The sequence below is a fragment of the Natator depressus genome, chromosome 12 (assembly GCF_965152275.1).
Source record: "Natator depressus isolate rNatDep1 chromosome 12, rNatDep2.hap1, whole genome shotgun sequence".
NCBI lineage: Eukaryota > Metazoa > Chordata > Testudines > Cheloniidae > Natator > Natator depressus.
This window is the reverse complement of record NC_134245.1, coordinates 43,477,033-43,500,469: the sequence shown is the minus strand read 5'-3', so window position 1 is coordinate 43,500,469 and position 23,437 is coordinate 43,477,033. Positions and strand designations below refer to the sequence as shown.

Sequence of the window (23,437 nt, the reverse complement as noted above, 5' to 3'; positions counted from 1 at the left end):
CAGGAGAGTGAGTTTGTGTGTGTGGTTTTTGGAGGGGGGTGAGAGAACCTGGATTTCTGCAGGAAATGGCCCACCTTGATTATCATACACATTGTGAAGAGAGTGGTCACTTTGGATGGGCTATTACCAGCAAGAGAGTGAGTTTGTCTGTGGGGGGGGCGGAGGGTGAGAAAACCTGGATTTGTGCTGGAAATGGCCCAACTTGATGATCACTTTAGATAAGCTATTACCAGCAGGAGAATGGGGTGGGAGGAGGTATTGTTTCATGGTGTCTGTGTATATAATGTCTTCTGCAATTTCCACAGTATGCATCCGATGAAGTGAGCTGTAGCTCACGAAAGCTCATGCTCAAATAAATTGGTTAGTCTCTAAGGTGCCACAAGTACTCCTTTTCTTTTTACATGAGGAAAGGTGTTAGTGACCAGGTAGTGGAATAGCATGTAGATAGGAGCAGAGGGAAAAAGGCTGGTGATTTCAGGGTCCCAGGGGCTAAGTGCTCACTGAGCTAGGGTTGGGGAAAATGGTGTTTGCAAGTGGCAGGATGGGCGCCAGGGGAGGGGATTGTCAGAACTGATTGGATATCTGCTGGCTGTGGAACTTGGTTGAGCTGAGGCCAGGACCACATATAGTGACTGGTGAAACAGGATGGTATGAGAGACATGACTACAAAACTTCTGAATGAGGAAGGAGCTAAATCTGTGGAGAGTTTCCTCTGATCACAATGAACAGAACTTTCATAGTGGACACTGGTAAACCCACATGGGTACAGCTCAGTGAGAAAAACTGGGGGCCGAGGAAGCTGTGTATGGCAATACATATAGTCTTGCAGAGGTGTGTGATCAAAATGAAAAATGTCTCAGATTCAGTACCAGATTTACTAGGGTTCCAATGGCACTGCCAATAGGCCCACCTCAGAATGGGCCCACAGATATGTTTGGCACCAGGGCCACAAAAGGTTAATCCGGCCCTGTACGCTGCCACCCTACCACCTTGCACACAAACACCAAGCAAGAGGAGGCAGGATAGCATTGTCTTTTATTCATTTACAGAAACCGTGACGCAGCAGCTTTCACTCGTCTCCTCAGGGCAGGAGCAACCTTTGTCCACAACCCTTCATTACTGAAGACAAAGCAAACATCTGCCTCCCAACTGGACACAGGCAAGGATCAGCAGCCCCTCACACTGAGGTGCCTTCAGCAGAGGGACTGGACTCGACCTCTTTCTTATTGTCTTCAGGTTTCATAGCAGGAAACAGCAACACTTCCTGTGGAGGGAACCAAACACCATCAGCTTCCCCCCTCTCCCTATTCCTCACCTCCCATTCACATTCCTTTTGCATAAAAATAAGAGCCCCTAAAACCAGCAAATTATAAGTACTTGGATTTGTGCATACTTAATTACAAACCCTATTTACTTCCTCAATGCTCAAGTTGGATTTCCCCAGGTCCCATAATAGACACCATGAAACTGCAGGTGTCGGAGAGAAAACCCCACAAATGGCTAATTCAGAAAAAAGGCAATTTTAATTTTTACCATTGCACCATTTAATCCCCACAACAGTGCCTATGGAGTTTGGATTTCAGCTATAACCCTGAATTTCCTGGCCTTTAGGATGGGATGTGGAAGTAGACAGGTGTTTCAATCAAACTCTCATAACATAAGTAGCCTTTTGTTTTTACAACTGGAGAGTACTTTGCAGGATTTCTTACTCCCTATTTCCTCCAGGTGGTCCATTACCTTAATATTATTGGAGTCTGTAAGGAACATGGTGAGCCGATCGATGCCCATGCCCCATCCAGCTGTCGGTGGAAGTCCATATTCCAGTGCAGTGCAGAAGTTGTCATCGATGAACATGGCTTCATCATCACCTGCTGCTTTTGCCTAAATGAACAGTGAGAAGAAGTTCCCATCGCCCATAGTGCAGGAAATGTCAACACTACTGCTAATTTTTATGTCACCACAAAGGGGTGCTACTACACTCCTGGAACCTAGGGGGCTATGTTCCAGTAGGGTCTGCATATTTGTAAAATCAGCTGAAGAAATGAACAGGAAGGTGATCTTACCCCTCATCCCGGGGTGTTAGTATCTGGAGAAGTATTCTGAAGTCCACATCATAGGCTATATCTACACTACAGCTGGGACTGACACTCTGAGATCAATCCACCGGCGGTCCATTTAGTGGGTCTAGTGAAAACCTGCCAAATGAACAACAGATCGCTCTCCAGTAGACCCCTATACTCTACCCCTGTCATAAATACAAAGGGAAGGGTAACAACCTTTATGTATGCAGTAATATAAAATTCCTCCTGGCCAGAGGTTACCTGTAAGGGGTTAAGAAAATCAAATAACCTAGTTGGTACCTGACCACAAAGACCAATGGGGAAGGAAGATACTTTCAAATGGGGGGGGGGGGGGGAGAGGAGGGGGCTTTGTTTGTGCTCTTTGTTTGTGTGTTCTCTCAAGGAGAGAGAGAGAGACACACACAGACAGACACCTGGGGCAGAAAAAAACATCTCTTAAGAACCTGCCTGAAAAAGCATCCAAAATTACTAAAACAGTAAGTAAAGCCAGAAAAGGCATCAGATTATCTTTTGTTTTAGCTTGTGAATTTTCCCCATGCTGGAGGAAGGTTTATTCCTGTTTTTGTAACTTTGAAACTAAGCCTAGAAGGGAATTCTCTGTCTTAAATCTTTTTAGTTTTCCCTGTAAAACTGCCTTCCATCTTGATTTTACAGAGGTGATTATTTTACTTTTTTTAATAAAATTCTTCTTTTAAGAACCTGATTGATTTTCAGTGTCCTAAAGACCCAAGGCTTTGATCTGTGCTCACCTGTACCAATTGGTGAGGATATTATTCTCAAGGGGGTATAGGGTCTTGGGGGGATATTTTGGGGGAATAAGCACTCCAAATGGTCCTTTCCCCGAATCTTTGTCTAAATCACTTGGTGGTGGCAGCATACCATCCGTCCAAGGACAAGGGATTTGTGCCTTGGGGAAATTTTAACCCAAAGCTGGTAAAAATAAGCTTAGGGGGTCTTTCATGCAGGTCCCCACATTTATACCCCAGAGTTCAGAGTGGGGAGGGAACCCGACAACCCCTGACGAGAAAATTAAGGTAAGTTGATGGGAGAGTTTCTCCCGTCAACCTCCCTCAGTGCAGACCCTGTGGTAACTCGACCTAAGGTACGTCAACTCCAGCTACGTTATTCACATAGCTGGAGTTGCATAGTGTAGGTCAACTTACTGCAGTAGGGTAGATATAGCCTTAGAAAATGGCATGGGTGCTGACAGCAACATCTAATTCTAGCCAAGTTAAATGTTGTCTTGTGAAACAGTGTCTCTGACACTCAAGCTGCAAGGATTCCTTTTGGCATATGTGAAGAAATGTACCTTGGGATACTGGAGACAGAGCACTCCACTAGCACCAGAAGAAGGGATTATAACAGGTATCTTTAAAACTTTTAGTATTCCATTTCAATAGGTAATCTTGTCTATCTCCTCTCCTAATCAATATCACCCTGATGGCAGTCTACAGCAGTTGCTTACATCGAAGATATATTAAGAAAGTGTTTAGGAATCAATTCTCTAATGCAATAAGTATTTTGTTCTTCTTGAAAAAAGTTAACACTAGCTCTTTTGGTTTTCCATTTTTTTCCATCTTTACCATGTGTTTTGTTCCAAACTCTTCCCTCTGTGCCTGCTGCATCATTCATTTGTCCTCTAACAATTCCCCCTTTGATGGCAAGCAGAGCTGATAGGACTGGACTCGATGTAGGAGATATTTCTTGCAAAAGCTTATGTTAGACCCATTTGATTGAGATTCAATGCCAGTAAGATTCCTGTGGTGTTAGTTGTGAATGTTTAGAACAGCCAGTAGGGAGCACAGAAAGAGGAGATAGGAGTCTGTGTAAACTGGAAACACACATTCTGGCATTCACCCCAACCATAAAGTGTTTTCGGTCTCTAATCTCTACAATTCCCTACCTTCGCTTGATCTTCAAAAAACTGCCGCTGCTGGAAGGGGTCGTTGAGCTCTGTGTATGCATTGCATATTTCCTTCTTCATCACAAAGAGTTCAAAGCGTTCTGTCAGTCCCTGCTGAGAGCGATGCCTGTGAAGAGGAGATAAGTCAGCAGGCAGCTCAGAAACTAACACAGCTTCCTCAGGAAAAACAACAAGATCACTGTTTCAGAAGAGATGCCCACTCTGACGGCCACCACTCTAAAACTCTAGGCCACTCAGTATAGACATTTTCCCCCTGGATTTTATGCCCTATGAAATGGGATTCCCTGGCTCAGGAACCAAGACCTGGGCAAGTGTCAGACTTCCCAAACTGTCACATGGCATCAAATCTTTCCTTTTCACAGACATAATTTTTCTCATGGAGATAAAAAAGGTGGTCATTATTTCATGACTTTATATAAAATCTCATACTCTTACCATTTGGCCAAAGGGCTCATGATCTGCGGATGATCACATATGAATGTGGGATGGATACAGGTGACTTCCAGAAACTCACCAACAAGCTGAAAAACAGGAGCAGGACAGAATTTTCAAGTTAGAACATCTCATAATGAAGGAGGTGCCATAAGACTGAGATGACTCACTACTTCAAAAGCCTACTTAGAGTAATGTCTTCATTAACAGCGATGGGTGCCTGCAAGAGAGGCCAAGCATCCTGCTTGGAGAGATTAAAATCTGATCTAGCCCAGGACTGTATAAAACACAAGACTGTCTAAAGTTCATCAAGTTTAACAAGAACTCCAGTGTCAGAACATAAGCCTACCACTGTTACCTACAGTGTCTCAGGGTGGTATTGGGAGTTTAATTCTAGTTTTGACATCTGTGGCACAAGCCACTAGACAAAGCAGCCAGAAAAAAAAACACATTCAGGCAATAGTTGGGGTGAGAAGGGGCAGAAAAGAGGAAAACAAATGAATAATACTCATACTGGCCCTGTGCTGTACCATACATTTTGGAGGGACATGTGAATCTAATTACACTCTTCTCTCCACTCATGCAGAATGTGTGGAGGGAGGGGTCCTCCACAAAACACTGTTGATCCCTTATTTCTCAAGGCCATTACACTTGGATGACAATTGGAATAGCTTTCAGAGTTGGTCTACACTGCTTCTAATTAACTGGAAGTGTCCCTGCAAAGTTATAAGGCAGGGGTGGCCAAACTTACTGATTCTCCAAGCCACATATGACAATCTTCAGAACTTTGGGAGCCAGGCCGCTCCTGGCAGGGCTCGGGGCTTCAGTCCTGCGGGGGGTAGGATGTTGGGACTTCAGCCCCGCAGGAGGCACTTGCCGCAGCTTCATCCCTGCTCCTGCTAAAGCCCCAGCCAGTGCACGTACCCTGTGGGTCTGAAGCCCCAAGACGCCTCTCCCCGCAGGGAAGAAGCTCCAAGTCCCCCCTCCCCTACAGTCTAGTAGGTGGAGAATGGGAGGGGGCCTGGGGTGAGCCACACTTTAACTGTAAAAGAGCTGCATGTGGCTCACAAGCCACGGTTTGGAAGTCCCTGTTATATTTCTTCCTACCTGGGACCATCCACTGTACTAAAATAGCTCTCTTTTATCCTACTAGCCCCGGAACTAAGAGGCCAGGTATCAATCCAGAATCCTCTATAGACCTGCATCACTCTGCCACCAGTACAACGTGTTCTGTTATAAAACAGACACAGAACGACATCTCTGGGGTATTACTGAATTCTCTCTGGCAACAGAAAAAGGGCTGAATTAAATTCCAGTGTGTTTTCCTAGATGTAGCCAAACATCATGATTCACTGAAAGTCTCATGTACGTCTCTGCTACACGATCATTCTATAGATGCTGCAGTCCCTCCCCACGACATCTCCACAAAGCCAGCACCTCTGACCTCTGGACTGGTAAAGACAAGCAAGATTGCAAGCCATTTTCTTTCTTCACCTGGAACCTCTATGGAATCTGAACTGAGGTCCTTTCAGAGGGCCGGATCCTACTCTCCATATGTAATCTACCACTGAAACAAGCCTCTGTACCAGATCACTGGAAAATAAATAGTTAACATAATGCAGATTTTTAAAAAGGGCCCCAGAGGTGATCCTGGCAAACACAAGCCAGTAAGCCTACCTCCAGTACTGGGCAAACTGGTAGAAATTATACTAAAGAACAAAATTATCAGACACACAGATAAACATGATTCAATACAGCTTCTGTAAAGGGAAATCATGCCTAACCAATCTATTAGAATTCTTTGAGGGAATCAACAAGCATGTGGACAAGGGTGATCCAATTAATATAGTGTACTTGGATTTTCAGAAAGTCTTTGATAAGGTCCCTCACCAAAGTCTCTTAAGGAAACTAGTCATAGAACAACAGTGAAGGTCCTCTCATAGATCAGTAACTGGTTAAAAGATAGAAACCAAAAGGTAGGAATAAATGGCCAGTTTTCACAATGGAAAGAGGTAAATAGCGGGGTCTCCCAAGGATCTGGCATGGGACCTGCGCTGTTCAAAATATTCATTAATGATTTGGAAAAAAAGAGTGAACAATGAAGTGGCAATGTTTGCAGAGGATACAAAAATGTTCAAAATATGTGTGTGTGTGCGCGCGCGCGCGCATACTGGAAAAGGCTTGAGGGCCTAGCTGAGCAAGACAGTGTAAGGGAGCCCAAGGTGTTACAGGTGGGCTCAGTGGTACTCAGGTACATCAGGTGGCAGCCCGGGGAACCTGTCACAAGGTCCATCAATGGCTATTAGCCAAGATGGTCAGAGATGCAACCCCATGAATAGAGCAACACTCATAGTCTGACTGCCAGAAGCCAGAAGGGGAAGACAAAGGTTGATCACTCCAGCTGCCCTATTATGTACACTCCCCCAAAGCTCCGGTACTGGCCACTGTCGGAGACAAGATACTGGGCTAGATGGACCATTGTCTGCCCCAGTATGGCAATTCTTACGCTCTTCTTAAAATCAGTGGCAAATTTCTTATTGACTTAAATGGTGCAAAGAAAACTGCTTACTTACAGCTTTCTCTGAGTTCTGCAGGCTAACTGCAGATTGTGCGTTGACATACTTTCTTTTATTAGTTTTAAATTTTCTGCCATTCATTTTTACTGAATGCTCCATCAAGCTAACCAGTAGTCCGCAAAGAATCTGCAACTTCAGATGGGCCCCACTGCTTCCTAGGGCCAGATCTCAGGTTTATGAAAAATCCACCTCCACTTACCTTATCAAGAAGCCTGGCCGTGGTCCTGGGAGGTGGACACTCAACACCTCTCTCCACACAAATAGCATCAAAGAACTTGCGAGTTTCTGTTTTCATAATGCAAAATATTAGAGAAGCTATTCATATAGTTAGTTCTTCTCCCCCTCCTCCCGACCCGCAGAATGATCCAGACACAATGGAGGAGGACTGGAATGACTTTCAATATTTTCTGTTATAATACACTCTGGGACATACCAGCTCAGGAATATGGTTTCAGCCTTCCACAGAGCATGAAGAGCAGTATTAATTGCTTCCAATTTAAACTCAAACATAAGATTCCTAATCCCAGCTCTAGATGCTCTGACAACAGTTATAAACACTATCCCACACAGAGAGCACCACTATGGACAAACAGCCAGTCTCAGCATTATTTAAAAAAAAAAAAAAAAAAAAAAAAAAAAAAATCTATATATAGATAGATTGATCTATCATTTCTCCCAAATACCTGCTCAAACTGAGGAGTTTTGAAGAACGTCCTAATGGTCAACAGATTTGGACCATTTCAGATCAATGAGGCAGTGGGAGCACGCTCCAAAGTTGACAGGTCCACAAAGAGCATATCTGCCAGCAGCCTTCACTCTCATAAATCAAGGGGCTCCCATGTTAAGCACTTCTGCTGATTGCAGTAGCATCGGTATCACAAAGAGAGGGGCAGTCTCTCAAGTAGGCAGGTCCCAGAGCTATTTTAGGGCTAACAAAACTAAATCAAGCAGCTGAAAAAGCCACCAGAAAACCCATGCAGATCCTAGTGCACTAGTGTCACATGCTCATGATGAGATTTTCCACTTAAGAGAACCACCATATTGTTCACTAACTTTAGTTTTTAGATATATTTAAAGTGTAGACCAGTGGTTTTCAAACTTCAGGTCGCGACCCAGTACTGGGTCACGAAATACAAGGCACTGGGTCACGGCAGCTCTGGTCAGCACTGCCGACTGGGCCATTAGAAGTCCCGTCGGTGGTGCTGCCCGGCTAAGGCAGGCTAGTCCCTACCTGTTCTGATATGGCGCTGCACCCTGGAAGCGGCCAGCAGCAGATCCGGCTCCTAGGCGGGGCAGGCCACGGGGCTCCGTGCGCTGCCCCCACACCGAGCACTGGCTCTGCACTCCCATTGGCAAGTTCCCAGCCAACGGGAGCAGGAAGATACTTAGGGACTGGACTTGCTGCTGGCCGCTTCCAGGGCATAGCATGGTCCACGGTGCCAGGACAGTCAGGAAGCCTGCCTTAGCACCCCCACTGCGCCATTGACCAGAAGCTGCCCAAGGTAAGCCCACACCCCAAGCCCGTGCCCCAGCCCTGAGCACCCTCCTGCACACCAAACCCCTCATCGCCAGCCCAGAGCCCTGAGCCCCCTCCTGCACCCCAAACCCCTCGCTGGCCCCAGCCCAGAGCCCCCTCCCACACCCTGAACCACTCATTCCCAGCCCCACCCTGCAGCCCTCACCCCAACCCTCTGCCCCAGCTCCGTTAGGTCGTGGGCATCAACAATTTTCTTCAACTGAGTCACCAGAAAAAAAGTTTGAAAACCACTGGTGTTGACTGAGGTATAGTGCATTATAGCCTTGTCTAGAGGTAGCAAGGCTCACATCTGAGGGAAAGATCACAACTACCCAACCAAATCATTGCTGCTGTGTAATCACCTAAAAGCAGCTCTCCACAACTGTCAACTCAAGGGACAAATGGCAGATGCATTTTCAACCAAAGGGCCCCATATAATCTTCCAGTTGCTACCCCAACCTATTTGCCCTCCATGCCCTGATCACTACCAGATACAGAGGGTCTTCTCTGCTTCCTAAGAGACAGACGAAACAGATACAATGCTGGGTGTCAATGTAGTGAAAACACTTCAAGACAGGCCTCCTCATTAACGCTCTCAACAGTGTCATGTATACACAATGAAGATTTAAAGGCAATAAAGTAGAACCATGCTGACCCTTACAAGAACCTGCAGGGCATCAAGACTACACTCTGAAATCTTGTAGTTAATCCAACAAAACCACACAGTCGGGCAACCCCATCTACTCAGCTCACATGTAGATCTGAGCAGAACAGCACCTTGCAATAAACAGTATTGAAGGCAGTTTATAGATCAACATGGACTGGGGGCTAGAGGTCTTTGCCCCATAATAGCCAGGGGGAGGTGAAAGCACAGAGACTCATCTGACCTTCAGTCTCAAAGTGATCAGTTGCTGGAAGTTTCATTCCCAGGATTCTCTCCAGTTCATGCACCATGCTGATTTTCCGGAAGGGTGGGGTGAAATCTATCTCATAGGCATGGCCCTCAGGACCATCTGGGTGATAAGTGACCTTGTAACTTCCAGTAATGTGCTTCACCATTCCTACAAGATAAAACTACACTTAAAATCAATGCCATGCTGTATCACACGCTATCTTCACACAGATTCTTATTCTCCTTTAATTAATATTAGGTTAGGTCACCTGAAAGCAACTTTTCTGTGATCTCCATCAGGTCATGATAGTCTGCATAAGCCATGTAAAACTCACAGGTTGTGAATTCAGGATTATGAGTCAAATCAATTCCTTCATTCCGGAACTGGCGCCCAATTTCGTACACCCTGTCCATGCCTCCAACCACCAACATCTAAACAAAAAGAAATCCAGCTGGTCACATTAGCCTTCTGAAATGGAGTCAAGAAAGTTCTGACTAGCATAAAATTGCACCAAATCTACATTCCCAAGATTATCAGCAAAACACAGAGGTAAAAGCAGCACTAGACAAACCTAATGAAGAACTCTGATTCAATTATCCTGACATCCACTATTCTCCAATCAATACGGGTCTCTTTCCTGCTCACCTCTTTAGCCATACTCCACCCAAGCGAAATTGCTTTTGTCAACCCAATTAATCTGCTGGCCTTTAGTCTAATCTGCGGGCTGCCAAGCTCCCCTCCCGCCCAGCGCACCGCATCCCCACTCCTCTGCCTACCTCCAGGCGCTTAGTGCTTTCCAGGAGGGAGGTGGAAGGAGCGTGGAGCTGCATGCTCAGGGGAGGAGGCAGAGAAGAGGCAGGGCAGGGGTGGGGATTTGGGGAAGGGGTTGGAATAGGGGCAGGGAGGGGGCGGAGTTGGGGTGGGGACTTTGAGGAAGGGGTTGGAATGGGGGTGGGGACAGAGGGTGTCAGTGATGTGGCCCTCAGACCAATGTACTAGTCCTCATGTGGCCCTCCCGGTGATTCGAGTTTGAGATCCCTGGTCTAATCCTTACTTCAATCTTATGCTTCACATTTTGGGAAGGCAGATAAAGAGTCAGAAAAGTGTGACACTTAACCCATGTGGGGATCACCTCTCACCTTGTGATAGAGTTCTGGAGCAATTCTCATGTACAAGTTCATATCCAGTTCATTGTGATAGGTAATGAAAGGTTTAGCCACAGCTCCACCTGGAATAATATTCATCATGGGAGTTTCAATCTGATGGAAAAAAAAAAAAAAGTGTTAAACCTTAGCTCAGATACTCTCATGCCCCTGACTCAATCATACCCTCCCTCCATTCCCCATGCTACTACTATTTTGATAATATGTGTTTGTCATAAACATAAAGGGAAGGGTAAACACCTTTAAAATCCCCCCTGGCCAGAGGAAAAACCCTTTCATCTGTAAAGGGTTAAGAAGCTAGGATAACCTCACTGGCAGCTGACCAAAATGACCAATGAGGAGACAAGATACTTTCAAAAGCCGGGGGGAGGAACAAACAAAGCCTCTCTCTCTCTCTGTCTGTGTGATGGGAACAGAACAGGAATGGAGTCTTAGAACTTAGTAAGTAATCTAGCTAGATATGCGTTAGATTCAGTTTTCTTTAAATGGCTGAGAAAATAAGCTGTGCTGAATGGAATGTAGATTCCTGTTTTTGTGTCTTTTTGTAACTTAAGGTTTTGCCTAGAGGGATTCTCTATGTTTTGAATCTAATTACCCTGTAAGGTATTTACCATCCTGATTTTACAGAGGTGATTCTTTTACTTTTTCTTCTATTAAAATTCTTCTTTTAAAGAATCTGATTGCTTTTTCATTGTTCTTAAGATCCAAGGGTTTGGGTCTGTGTTCACCTATGCAAATTGGTGAGGATTTTTATCAAACCTTCCCCAGGAAAGGGGGTGTAGGGTTTGGGAGGATTTTGGAGGGAAAGACGTTTCCAAACGGGCTCTTTCCCGGTTATATATATCTGTTAGATGTTTGGTGGTGGCAGCGATAAAGTACAAGGGCAAAAGGTAAAATAGTTTGTACCTTGGGGAAGTTTTAACCTAAGCTGGTAAAAATAAGCTTAGGAGGTTTTCATGCAGGTCCCCACATCTGTACCTTAGAGTTCAGAGTGGGGAAGGAACCTTCACAGTGTTCAATAAATACTTCAGTTAAAGAGAGAGAGAGAGAACACCTGGGTCAGATGTGAAATTTTTACATTCTATGTATTAATTCACCATCATGAACAAAGATATTATTCTGAAACAAAAATTCTTCCTCCTCTGTAATCAACAAGGTAAGCCTATTTAAGCCATCTTCTCTATCAAGAACATAGCAGGAACAACCATATTCTGCACAATTAAGGAGCTGTGGAGTAGGGGAAGGGACAGGGACTGGGCCAAGCTGTTGAAGATATTTGCAATCATATCACCAACCTCCAGCAGAGAAAGTCTGGCTTCTCAGGAAGTCTAAACCTTATAAAACTACACTGACAAGAAGTGAAGTGAAACTATATATGTGGAAACAATGTTTATCAATCCTTCTCAGTGTGTCCCATCTGCTCCATTTCATCATTTACACCAAGTTCCTTGGGCAGCAACTGACAGCAGCCAACTGATAAACAGTGAAAGAAGCAGAATCCCTTTCACTACCTGAACACTTTGCAAAAACTACACTCCTTTAAATGTAATTGCTTTGGTAAAAGATGGGGGTTTTAATGATTTAAAATTAAGATATAAAATATTGCATCTGAAAAAGTTTCCAGGAGTATAAGGATATTATATGGCTAGCTTTGTTAATTTAAAATTAGCGGGGGGGGGGGGGGGGGGGGGAAAGGGGTCCGTCTGTCTCTCCATACAGAGTTCTGGAGCCCAAAAGGAGTTCTACAGTATACAATTATTTTCAAATAATGTCTCTTGTAGATACGAGCATGCGGGTAGGCAAAATCAACACGTGATTTTTCTCTCTCTGGGCTGCAGCGCTCCCGGAGACTATGCCAACCTAACTTTCACGGAAGCTGCATTTTTTGGATGTTTAAAGGTGCATGGGTAATGGACTATAACCACATGCCTCACAACTTAGTCTATTCAAGAGTACTATACATCATTAGGTCCAAATAAAGAGTAAAATGCCAGGGAGAAGATGCTGCTGCCAGGTATATAGACAAAATAAACATTTTCTGAAAACAGTCATCAATGATGGGAAGAAGGTGATGTGGCATGGCAGTTCACCCAAATGGGAGGGCAGGTGGCAATACCAATGATACCCGCTCCCTCTTTTAAAAGGGCTCCCCAAGATGTGGGCAATTTTACAATTTGGTTAGGCTCCACAAGAATCTGCCTTGTTCTACCCACTGTCAGGGTTGTGCTGACCGATCAGCTCTGGCCTCCACACAAGTAAAGTAGAAAGAAAAGGAGTATTTGTGGCACCGTAGAGACTAACAAATTTATTTGAGCATAAGCTTTCGTGAGCTACAGCTCAAAGTAGGGGTTGCAGGCTGCTTGTCCCACTGCATTAGGTAGAATACCACCACTAGGGGTCCGGAGCTTGGGCTTCATTAGCAGGAATTAATCCAGCTCTGCTACTCATTTAGGAACTGTACAAAACAAGCACTTTTGTATTCCAGCTGCAACCATTTAAAACAGGAAAAAACAAGGAAGAGGAGTTTCTCATGCTGATTCAGAATGAGGCTCAGGGTTCCAATGGAAGAAAAAAGGTCTGTCCACAACATAGGAAATGGAAGCCAAATGGGAGTCTCTGTTGAAAGAAGATTCAGAACGGATCTAGAATCTGAACGGAAAGAGTAACTTTTGTAGAGTTTGTGTGGCAATGCTTTCCCAAGTCACTTTGTATTAAAGACACTGGCTGTTTCTCCTGCACAGTAGTTAATTCCCAGCATGATCACCAAGCCTAAATGGCTATTTAAATGCTAGTTTACAAGTGATTAATTTCAGGAAAATAGGAAACGTACAGTCAAGAAGTAATGGCACCTTAACACAGCACAAATCTACTGTGTTGAATATATCACGGTTCTCAATATTAATTAGTTATTTCACACAAACAACTCCACTAGCAGCTTTTGTGGATCCAGTAGACTAAGAGGTTAAAATCTGCCAAGTAGTGGATAGCAAAGAGAGTCATACTTTGAGTGTGAAGTGGACACAGGAATTATCTAGAAGTAAACAGGTCTTTTGTTCTGGTATGTTGTTCTCTGTTATACCTTACAATAAATACTACATATGTTTTATGTAAATTAGATTGACTCTACCTTTTTTGGAGGGGGGAGGGGGGGGAATTAACACCCTTGAGAATGAGGGGACAATTTACCCAACTTCAATTATGGAAGAAAGCAATGGGGGAACAAATATAATTAATAACTTGAATTGCTAACTTTGGGTTTGCTCAGTCAAAGAAGAGTATCTCTCAGAAATTGCTCTGTCACTTGAAGGGGAGCAGACAAAGAGATAAACAATAATTAACTTTATTGCACTTAGTGTGCTTTGTGGCTCGATGGCACAAAATTGTTAGAACATGTATACTGAGCCAAAGTCAATATATATACTTTTCCCAGTCCCATGCACATTTTGTACGTGAGGTGGGGGTTGGTCTCTCCTCGGAGCTGAAGACGTGTGAAAAAGAGCAGCACACACAGAGAGAAACAAAGTACCAAACCTTACCTCAAGAAAGCCCAACTCATCCAGGAAGCTCCGGAGGTATGTGATGATCTTTGCACGGATTATAAACTTCTGTCTCACATAGTCATTAAGAATTAAATCCAAGTATCTCTGGCGAAATCTAGTTTCCTGAAATGGGTGGATAATTTCAGAACAATCTAAATTATACTTATTGCCAAAGAGAAAAAAATAAAATTTGATCTTCATTTGGTGCACTGATACCAATGATACCACACATACAAAAAGCTGCCAGTTTGGCTTCAACACCAGGAGTGGTTGTTACCTTGTCTTTGAGCCCGAAGTGAAGGTGGGGCAACATGTGCAGGCATGGAGAGAGCAGAGTGATTTCCCAGGGAATAACGCTCAGCTCTCCTTTCTTTGTCTTTCCAGGATTCCCCTGAACCCCAATAATGTCCCCCCGACGCAGCTTGTTGTTAATGTGGATATATTCTTCCTCTGATTTGTAGTTCCTGCAAGTGGAAAAACATGCATCTTTTAAGCACTTTTTGTCCATAGATCAAGCTTTGCTCAGTCTCTTCCCACCCAAAACACTTAATATTCAAGTATCAAAGGGGTAGCCATGTTAGTCTGTATCCACAAAAACAATGAGGAGTCCGGTGGCACCTTAAAGACTAACAGATTTATTTGGGCATAAGCTTTAGTGGGTAAAAAACCCACTTCTTCAGATGCATGGAGTCTCCATGCATAGGAGCCTCGACGTACTGTATTGTGTTCTCCACCACCTGACTACAGACTAGGAATCTGAGCTGAAGCTCACAGGCATGGGGAAGAATAAGATGTCCATCTTCTAATCTCCTCCTCCCAGAAAGTACAGTTTGATTTAGAATGTTGCTATAGTGATCCCTAGTTACCTGGAGTTTGCCATGACTTGCAATTTGACTCCCTCTCCACGAAGATCATAGAAGATCAGTTTCCCTCCAGAGGCACGTTTTGCATGGATTCGACCTAGAAATCCAAAGTTAGATGGTCCAATGGTTACAGCAAGTCAAAGTCAGAAATCTTTCCATTTCCCCAAAACAAAGATCCATCTCCATGCCCAAGCCCCGGCACAGCATCGCTCCTACCTTGCAGCCCAGGCAACATATCACCAACCTCCATCCCATCATTGGATGGCAAAGTAACGAGTCTCTAGTTATGAACACAGGGCCTTGGAGTCCTCTCATCAGACCTGCTGCCTTGCTTGTCAAGGACTCTAACGCTCTACCTTCTATCCCAAAGGTCCCAACCCAAACTTAGCCTAACCTTGCTACAGCTCTAGCACTATGAGGAATTGCCAAGCAAGGTCCACAGAGCTGTGGAGGCATTCCCATCTATCTCCCTCCAAGAATGGTAAGTGCTTGTCTTCGCAAAGTGGCAGACTGTCTCCAAGTCTCAGGTGAGTCTTTACCTGCCACTCTCACTGTAATGTCTCTCAGGTGATCTCCTGCCTGCAGATGGCTGTACCTCTCTATGAAGTCTGTGAGGGAAAGATCTACGTGGAACTTGTGAGGGTAAGGATCTTCATTGGTGCCTTTCAGCTGCTGGATTGCCTGACTGCGGATCTTGTAATATTGCTGTCATCAGTCATAAACAAGAACATTTATGTTAGACACCAAAGGGACTGTACAGTTCACAAGTTAAAGCATAATTGATTTGACTTGGGAATATTTATTTGACTACAGAAGTTAGACAACACCTGAGTGACTACCTCAGAAGAGTCAGCTCCTCTGACAGAAAGCACAAAAAAAAAGGCAGAGGGCACTTAAGACGTTGGACTAAGAAGAGGCTAAACGAATGCAGTGATGAGACAAGAAGAAGAGTCATTGCTTTAAGCCATTACCATTCAAACCTTAGATATATCCTCTCCCTCAGGCAGTTTTTTTGAGGAATATTATTAATCTATGCTTGCAGCCTCACTGTCCAGCTAAGAACAGCCACACTGGGCCAGAGCAAAACTCCATGTAGCCCAGTATCCTGTCTTCCAACAGTGGCCAATGCCAGGTGCTTCAGAGGAAATAACAGAACAGGCAACCATCACGTGATCCATCCTCTGTCACCCATTCCCAGTTTCTGGCAAATAGAGGCTAGAGACACCACCCTTGTCCACCCGGGCTAATAGCCATTGATGGACCTACCCTCCACGGACTTATCTAGTTCTTTTTTGAACGCTGTTATAGTCTTGGCCTTCACAACATCCTCTGACAAAGAGTTCCACAGGTTGACTGTGTGTTGTGTGAAAAAATACTTCCTTTTGTTTGTTTTAAAACTGCTGCCTATTAATTTCATTTGGTGACCCCTAGTTCTTGTGTTACATGAAGGAGTAAATAACACTTCCTTATTTACTTTCGCCACACTAGTCATGATTTTATTGGAAGGTTGGAATATAACCTTAGTGAAATGCTGCTAATGACACTCCTTTTGCAGGATAAATCTCGTATCTCAGTCATTCTATAGGATAGACCATATATGCTCCTAGCTAGCACAATATCTAACATAGGGAGCAGATATCCTTTTCAGCTGAAATGAGCTGTACTAATAAACTGGATTTTTTATCGTCTTTATATTGTGCATACTTTTTTTCATATTTTAAGTAGTAAGGTAGTACAGGCAAAATTCCCGCTGCAGACAGTTACTGCCTTCCTCAATGAGTAGCCAAGCAAACACACAAACCAAACACCCGTCTGAAATAGCCTCCCAGCTAATGTTCCTGAAAAGGTGCAGTTCAGAGCTGGCTTGGGCCATAGTTCACTTCCATTCTAACTTTCCAGCTCAGTACTGATTAGCAATCAAACAGGAATCAGTAAGACTTATTCTCATGGGCATAACAGGCATTGGCCAAACTGCTCACATTGGGGTCCAGGCTTTCCTCATCAGCTCCGTTGCAGTTCTCAGATCCCAGGGTCAAGGCAGATTTGCTCAGATGCTTCTCACTTTGCTCTTTTTGCTTTGCCTCTTTCTCAGCTACTTTTCTCTCAGCCTTCAAACGTCTCTTCAGCTCACTGGAAAAAGAGAGGAAACCAGATACAGAAGCCACTTTGAAACTTACAGAAAGAAACACTTGCCAGAGAGATTCTGTCCAAGGGTCATCCTATACTTAACTCTCTCTCCTCTCCCCAAGAGGACATGTTGCCTTGCTCCACTTCATAGGAAGTGAAAAGTACCCAAATTCTGTTCTGGACTGCTCCAATCCCTCACCTTACAGTCAGCAGTATCCAGATAAAACAGTACTAGCTGGGCATTGTCTCATATAGAGGAAATGTACTTGTTTTTTTTCTTGATCCTTCACTGTTCACCCTTTACAGCCCTAGAACATAAGAACAGCCACACTGGGTCAGACCAAAGGCCTATCAAGCCCAGTATCTTGTCTACCGACAGTGGCCAATGGCAGGTGCCCCAAAGGGAATGAACAGACAGGTTATCATCAAGTGATCCATCTCCTGTCACCCAATCCCAGCTTCTGGCAAATAGAGGCTAAGGACACCATTCCTGCCCATCCTGGCTAATAGATTCATGGAAGATGGTTCCATCAATGGCTATCTAGCTCCCTTTTGAACCCCATTATAGTATTGGCCTTCACAACACCCTCTGGCAAGGAGTTCCAGAGGCTGACAGTGCATTGCGTGAAAAAATACTTTCTTATGTTAGTTTTAAACCTGCTACCTATTAATTTCATTTGGTGGCCCCTTGTTCTTGTATTATAAGGAGTAAACAACACTTCCTTATTTACTTTCTCTAAACCACTCATGATTTTATAGACCTCTATCATATCACCCTCTTAGTTGCCGCTTTTCCAAGCTGAAAAGTCCCAGTCTTATTAGTCTCTCCTCATACGGAAGCCGTTCTATACCCCTAATAAATTTTTGTTGCCCTTTTCTGAACCTTTTCCAATTCCAGTATATCTTTTTTGAGATGGGGCGACCACATCTGGACGCAGTATTCAAGGTGTGGACATACCATGGATTTATATAGCGGCAATATGATATTTTCTGTCTTATTATCGATCCCTTTCTTGATGATTCCCGACATTCTGTTAGCTTTTTTGACTGCCGCTGCACTTTGAATGGATGATTTCAGAGAACTATCCACAATGACTCCAAGATCTCTTTCTTGAGTGGTAACAGCTAATTTTGACCCCATCATTGTATATGTATACTTAGAATTATGTTTTCCAATGTGCGTTTGTCATAACCATACAGCTAAGGGTAGCCTAGAATTCCTCCTTACCTGTAAGGGGTTAAGAAGCTTAAATAACCTGGTTGGCACCTGACCAAAAGGACCAATGGGGAAAGAAGATACTTTCAAATCTTGGGGGGGGGGAAGGCTTTGTTGTGTGTGTTCTCTTGGGAAGCAGAGAAGCATCAGGTCAGAAAACTCCTCCTATAAACCATCCTAAAAGTCTCTCATGTTACAAAAAATTGTAAGTAAAAGCCAGATAAGACGTGTTAGATTATCTTTTGTTCTGCTTGTGAATTCTTCCTTTGCTGGAAGGAGGTTTATTCCTGTTTTTTGTAACTTTGAAACTAAGCCAAGAGGAAGTTCTGCTGTGTTTTTGAATCTTTTGTTACCCTGTAAAGTTATTTTCCATCCTGATTTTACAGACGTGATTATTACCTTTTTTTTTAAAAAAAAATAAAATCCTTTAAGAACCTGACTGATTTCTCTATTGTCCTAAGACCCAGGGGTTTGGGTCTGTGATCACTTTGTAACCAATTGGTTAGGATAGTATTCTCAAGCCTCCCCAGGAAAGGGGGTGTAAGGGCTTGGGAGAATATTTTGGGGGAATAGGAACTCCAAGTGGTCCTTTCCCTGATTCTTTGTTAAATCACGTGGTGGTGGTAGCATACCCTCCAAGGGCAAAAAATTTGTGCCTTGAGGAAGTTTTAACCTAAGTTGGTAGAAATAAGCTTATGGGGTCTTTCATGCAGGTCCCCATATCTGTACCCTAGAGTTCAGAGTTGGGAGGGAACCCTGAAAGCATTACTTTGCATTTATCAACATTAAATGTCATCTGCCATTTTGTTGCCCTAGAAACTTTGCATAACAATCAAAATAAGGTAAAAGTCTTCAGTGAGCAAAGCACCAAGGATAATTACAGTACAGTTTGAAGTAACTAGAGTGCTTTCCCCCTGGGCACGACAGATTTAGAGTCTCCAGTTTGGAGTCTTCAGTCTATAACAGGTTTCAGAGTAACAGCCGTGTTAGTCTGTATTCGCAAAAAGAAAAGGAGTACTTGGGGCACCTTAGAGACTAACCAATTTATTTGAGCATGAGCTTTCGTGAGCTACAGCTCACTTCATCGGATGCATACTGTAGAAACTGCAGAAGACATTATATACACACAGAGACCATGAAACAATACCTCCTCCCACCCCACTCTCCTGCTGTAATAGCTTATCTAAAGTGATCATCAAGTTGGGCCATTTCCAGCACAAATCCAGGTTTTCTCACCCTCCGCCCCCCCCCCCCCCCCACACACACAAACTCACTCTCCTGCTGGTAATAGCCCACCCAAAGTGACCACTCTCTTTACAATGTGTATGATAATCAAGGTGGGCCATTTCCAGCACAAATCCAGGTTTTCTCACCCCCCCACCCCCCTCCAAAAACCACACACACAAACTCACTCTCCTGCTGGTAATAGCTTGTCCAAACTGACCACTCTCCCTACAATGTGCATGATAATCAAGGTGGCCCATTTCCAGCATAAATCCAAGTTTAACCAGAACGTCGGGGGGGGGGGGGGGGTAGGAAAAAACAAGGGGAAATAGGCTACCTTGCATAATGACTTAGCCACTCCCAGTCTCTATTTAAATTATTAATTATTATTTATTTAATAAATAAATAATAAATAATTAAATAATTTATTATAAATTAAGTATTAATTTAATAGTTTAATTAATTTAAATTAATAGTATCCAATTTGCAAATGAATTCCAATTCAGCAGTTTCTCGCTGGAGTCTGGATTTGAAGTGTTTTTGCTGTAAGACAGCGACCTTCATGTCTGTGATTGCGTGACCAGAGAGATTGAAGTGTTCTCCGACTGGTTTATGAATGTTATAATTCTTGACATCTGATTTGTGTCCATTTATTCTTTTACGTAGAGACTGTCCAGTTTGACCAATGTACATGGCAGAGGGGCATTGCTGGCACATGATGGCATATATCACATTGGTGGATGTGCAGGTGAACGAGCCTCTGATAGTGTGGCTGATGTTGTTAGGCCCTGTGATGGTGTCCCCTGAATAGATATGTGCGCACAGTTGGCAACGGGCTTTGTTGCAAGGATAGGTTCCTGGGTTAGTGGTTCTGTTGTGTGGTATGTGGTTGTTGGTGAGTATTCGCTTTAGGTTGGGGGGCTGTCTGTAGGCAAGGACTGGCCTGTCTCCCAAGATTTGTGAGAGTGTTGGGTCATCCTTCAGGATAGGTTGTAGATCCTTAATAATGCGTTCGAGGGGTTTTAGTTGGGGGCTGAAGGTGACGGCTAGCGGCGTTCTGTTATTTTCTTTGTTAGGCCTGTCCTGTAGTAGGTGACTACTGGGAACTCTTCTGGTTCTATCAATCTGTTTCTTCACTTCCGCAGGTGGGTATTGTAGTTGTAAGAATGCTTGATAGAGATCTTGTAGGTGTTTGTCTCTGTCTGAGGGGTTGGAGCAAATGCGGTTGTATCGCAGAGCTTGGCTGTAGACGATGGATCGTGTGGGGTGGTCAGGGTGAAAGCTGGATGCATGTAGGTAGGAATAGCGGTCAGTAGGTTTCCGGTATAGGGTGGTGTTGATGTGACCATCGTTTATTAGCACTGTAGTGTCCGGGAAGTGGATCTCTTGTGTGGACTGGACCAGGCTGAGGTTGATGGTGGGATGGAAATTGTTGAAATCATGGTGAAATTCCTCAAGGGCTTCTTTTCCATGGGTCCAGATGATGAAGATGTCATCAATATAGCGCAAGTAGAGTAGGGGCGTTAGGGGACGAGAGCTGAGGAAGCGTTGCTCTAAATCAGCCATAAAAATGTTGGCATACTGTGGGGCCATGCTGGTACCCATAGCAGTGCCGCTGATCTGAAGGTATACGTTGTCCCCAAATGTAAAATAGTTATGGATAAGGACAAAGTCACAAATTTCAGCCACCAGGTTAGCCGTGACATTATCGGGGATAGTGTTCTTGGCGGCTTGTAGTCCATCTTTGTGTGGAATGTTGGTGTAGAGGGCTTCTACATCCATAGTGGCCAAGAGGGTGTTATCAGGAAGATCACCGATGGATTGTAGTTTCCTCAAGAAGTCAGTGGTGTCTCGAAGGTAGCTGGGAGTGCTGGTAGCGTAGGGCCTAAGGAGTGAGTCTACATAGCCAGACAATCCTGCTGTCAGGGTGCCAATGCCTGAGATGATGGGGCACCCAGGATTTCCAGGTTTATGGATCTTGGGTAGTAGATAGAATATCCCAGGTCGGGGTTCCAGGGGTGTGTCTGTGCAGATTTGATCTTGTGCTTTTTCAGGAAGTTTCTTGAGCAAATGCTGTAGATGCTTTTGGTAACTCTCAGTGGGATCAGAGGGAAATGGCTTGTAGAAAGTGGTGTTGGAGAGCTGCCGAGCAGCCTCTTGTTCATATTCTGACCTATTCATGATGACAACAGCACCTCCTTTGTCAGCCTTTTTGATTATGATGTCAGAGTTGTTTCTGAGGTTGTGGATGGCATTGTGTTCTCCACGGCTGAGGTTGTGGGGCAAGTGATGCTGCTTTTCCACAATTTCAGCCCGTGCACGTCGGCGGAAGCACTCTATGTAGAAGTCCAGTCTGCTGTTTCGACCTTCAGGAGGAGTCCACCTAGAATCCTTCTTTTTGTAATGTTGGTAGGGAGGCCTCTGTGGATTAGTATGTTGTTCAGAGGTATTTTGGAAATATTCCTTGAGTCGGAGACGTCGAAAATAGGATTCTAGGTCACCACAGAACTGTATCATGTTCGTGGGGGGGGAGGGGCAGAAGGAGAGGCCCCGAGATAGGACAGCTGCTTCTGCTGGGCTGAGAGTATAGTTGGATAAGTTAACAATATTGCTGGGTGGGTTGAGGGAACCATTGCTGTGGCCCCTTGTAGCATGTAGTAGTTTAGAAAGTTTAGTGTCCTTTTTCTTTTGTAGAGAAGTAAAGTGTGCGTTGTAAATGGCTTGTCTAGTTTTAGTAAAATCCAGCCACAAGGAAGTTTGTGTGGAAGGCTGGTTTTTTATGAGAGTATCCATTTTTGAGAGCTCATTCTTAATCTTTCCCTGTTTGCTGTAGAGGATGTTGATCAGGTGATTCCGCAGTCTATAACAATCACCATGCATATCTGTAACCTACTTAGGCCCAGATTCTGAAAAGTATTTAGCTCCTAACCTCCACTGAAGGAAATGAAAGATAGAAACAGCCTAAAAAAAAGGAGGACTTGTGGCACCTTAGAAACTAACCAAATTATTTGAGCATAAGCTTTCGTGAGCTACATCGGTTGCATCCGATGAAGTAAGCTACAGCTCACGAAAGCTTATGCTCAAATAAATTGGTTAGTCTCTAAGGTGCCACAAGTACTCCTTTTCTTTTTGCGGATACAGACTAACACGGCTGCGACTCTGAAACCAGAAATAGCCTAAATACTTTTGAGCATCTGGGCCTTAAACATTGCAGGACCTCCACTCTACCACGTCCTCCACAGACAAATGCCAAAGCACAAAGATTTCTAGGATGCCCAAGTGCCCCCAGGCAAAGGGGGGGAGGGAATTCCATGATGGGGGGATTCCTCAGGGAGGGTCACTGATTCCGCAAGACACTCGCCCCCACCCGTAGCACCCCGGGCAGGGACTTCACGAGAAAGCAGGTGGCGACACTCGAGATGAGAGCAACAAATCACCAACCTTCTTTGGTCATGAAGTGCCTGGAGCCTTCGGAGCGCGGGGCAGGCGGCGCGGGGGTGCCGAGCCCGCCAGACCCAGCCAAAGCGGCCCCCAAGGAGCCGAGCAGCTGGGGGGCTCAGCATGTCGCGAGCGCCCGACTCCAGAGACCGTCACCTGGTAGGAAACAGACACCGGGCAGCGACGGGCAGCGCCTGCCGGGGCCCCGCCCGGGTCCTCCCGCTGGGTCCCGGCACCGGGCACCGGCCCCCGACCCCGCACTCTCACTTTTTGCTAAGAGGGGCCTCAGCCTCCGCCGTGTCACCAGCCGCAGCAGCACCGGTCGCCGCCGCCATTTTCCCAGCCGGGCCGAGAGAGAAGGAGCACTTCCGGGTCAGAGACCATTTGGGAGGGGGCGGGGCAGCAGTCTGGCTTAGGCGCGTGCGCAGAGAGGAAGGGGCGGGGC

General features: G+C 44.7%; 1 protein-coding gene across 3 annotated transcripts; it reads right to left on the bottom strand.

Annotated features, from left to right (window-relative positions):
- Window positions 1-1,021: 1,021 nt before the first annotated feature.
- KARS1 (lysyl-tRNA synthetase 1) lies at window positions 1,022-23,382 on the bottom strand. 3 transcript variants are annotated; one of them, XM_074969032.1, is made up of 15 exons: window positions 23,260-23,342; window positions 22,996-23,148; window positions 16,967-17,117; window positions 15,527-15,692; window positions 14,991-15,084; window positions 14,402-14,588; window positions 14,122-14,247; window positions 10,562-10,681; window positions 9,691-9,853; window positions 9,417-9,590; window positions 7,213-7,298; window positions 4,441-4,526; window positions 3,985-4,111; window positions 1,738-1,881; window positions 1,022-1,264 (listed from the first exon to the last, which is right to left on the bottom strand). In XM_074969032.1, the coding sequence occupies exons 2-15, from the start codon at window positions 23,115-23,117 to the stop codon at window positions 1,178-1,180; spliced, it is 1,833 nt and encodes a 610-aa protein (XP_074825133.1). In that variant the 5' UTR covers window positions 23,118-23,148; window positions 23,260-23,342; the 3' UTR covers window positions 1,022-1,177. The 3 variants fall into 3 exon arrangements, with proteins under 3 accessions (XP_074825133.1, XP_074825134.1, XP_074825132.1); XM_074969033.1 differs by lacking the exon at window positions 22,996-23,148 and having other exon boundaries at window positions 23,260-23,382; XM_074969031.1 differs by lacking the exon at window positions 23,260-23,342 and having other exon boundaries at window positions 22,996-23,242.
- Between the last annotated feature and the right edge of the window lie 55 nt (window positions 23,383-23,437).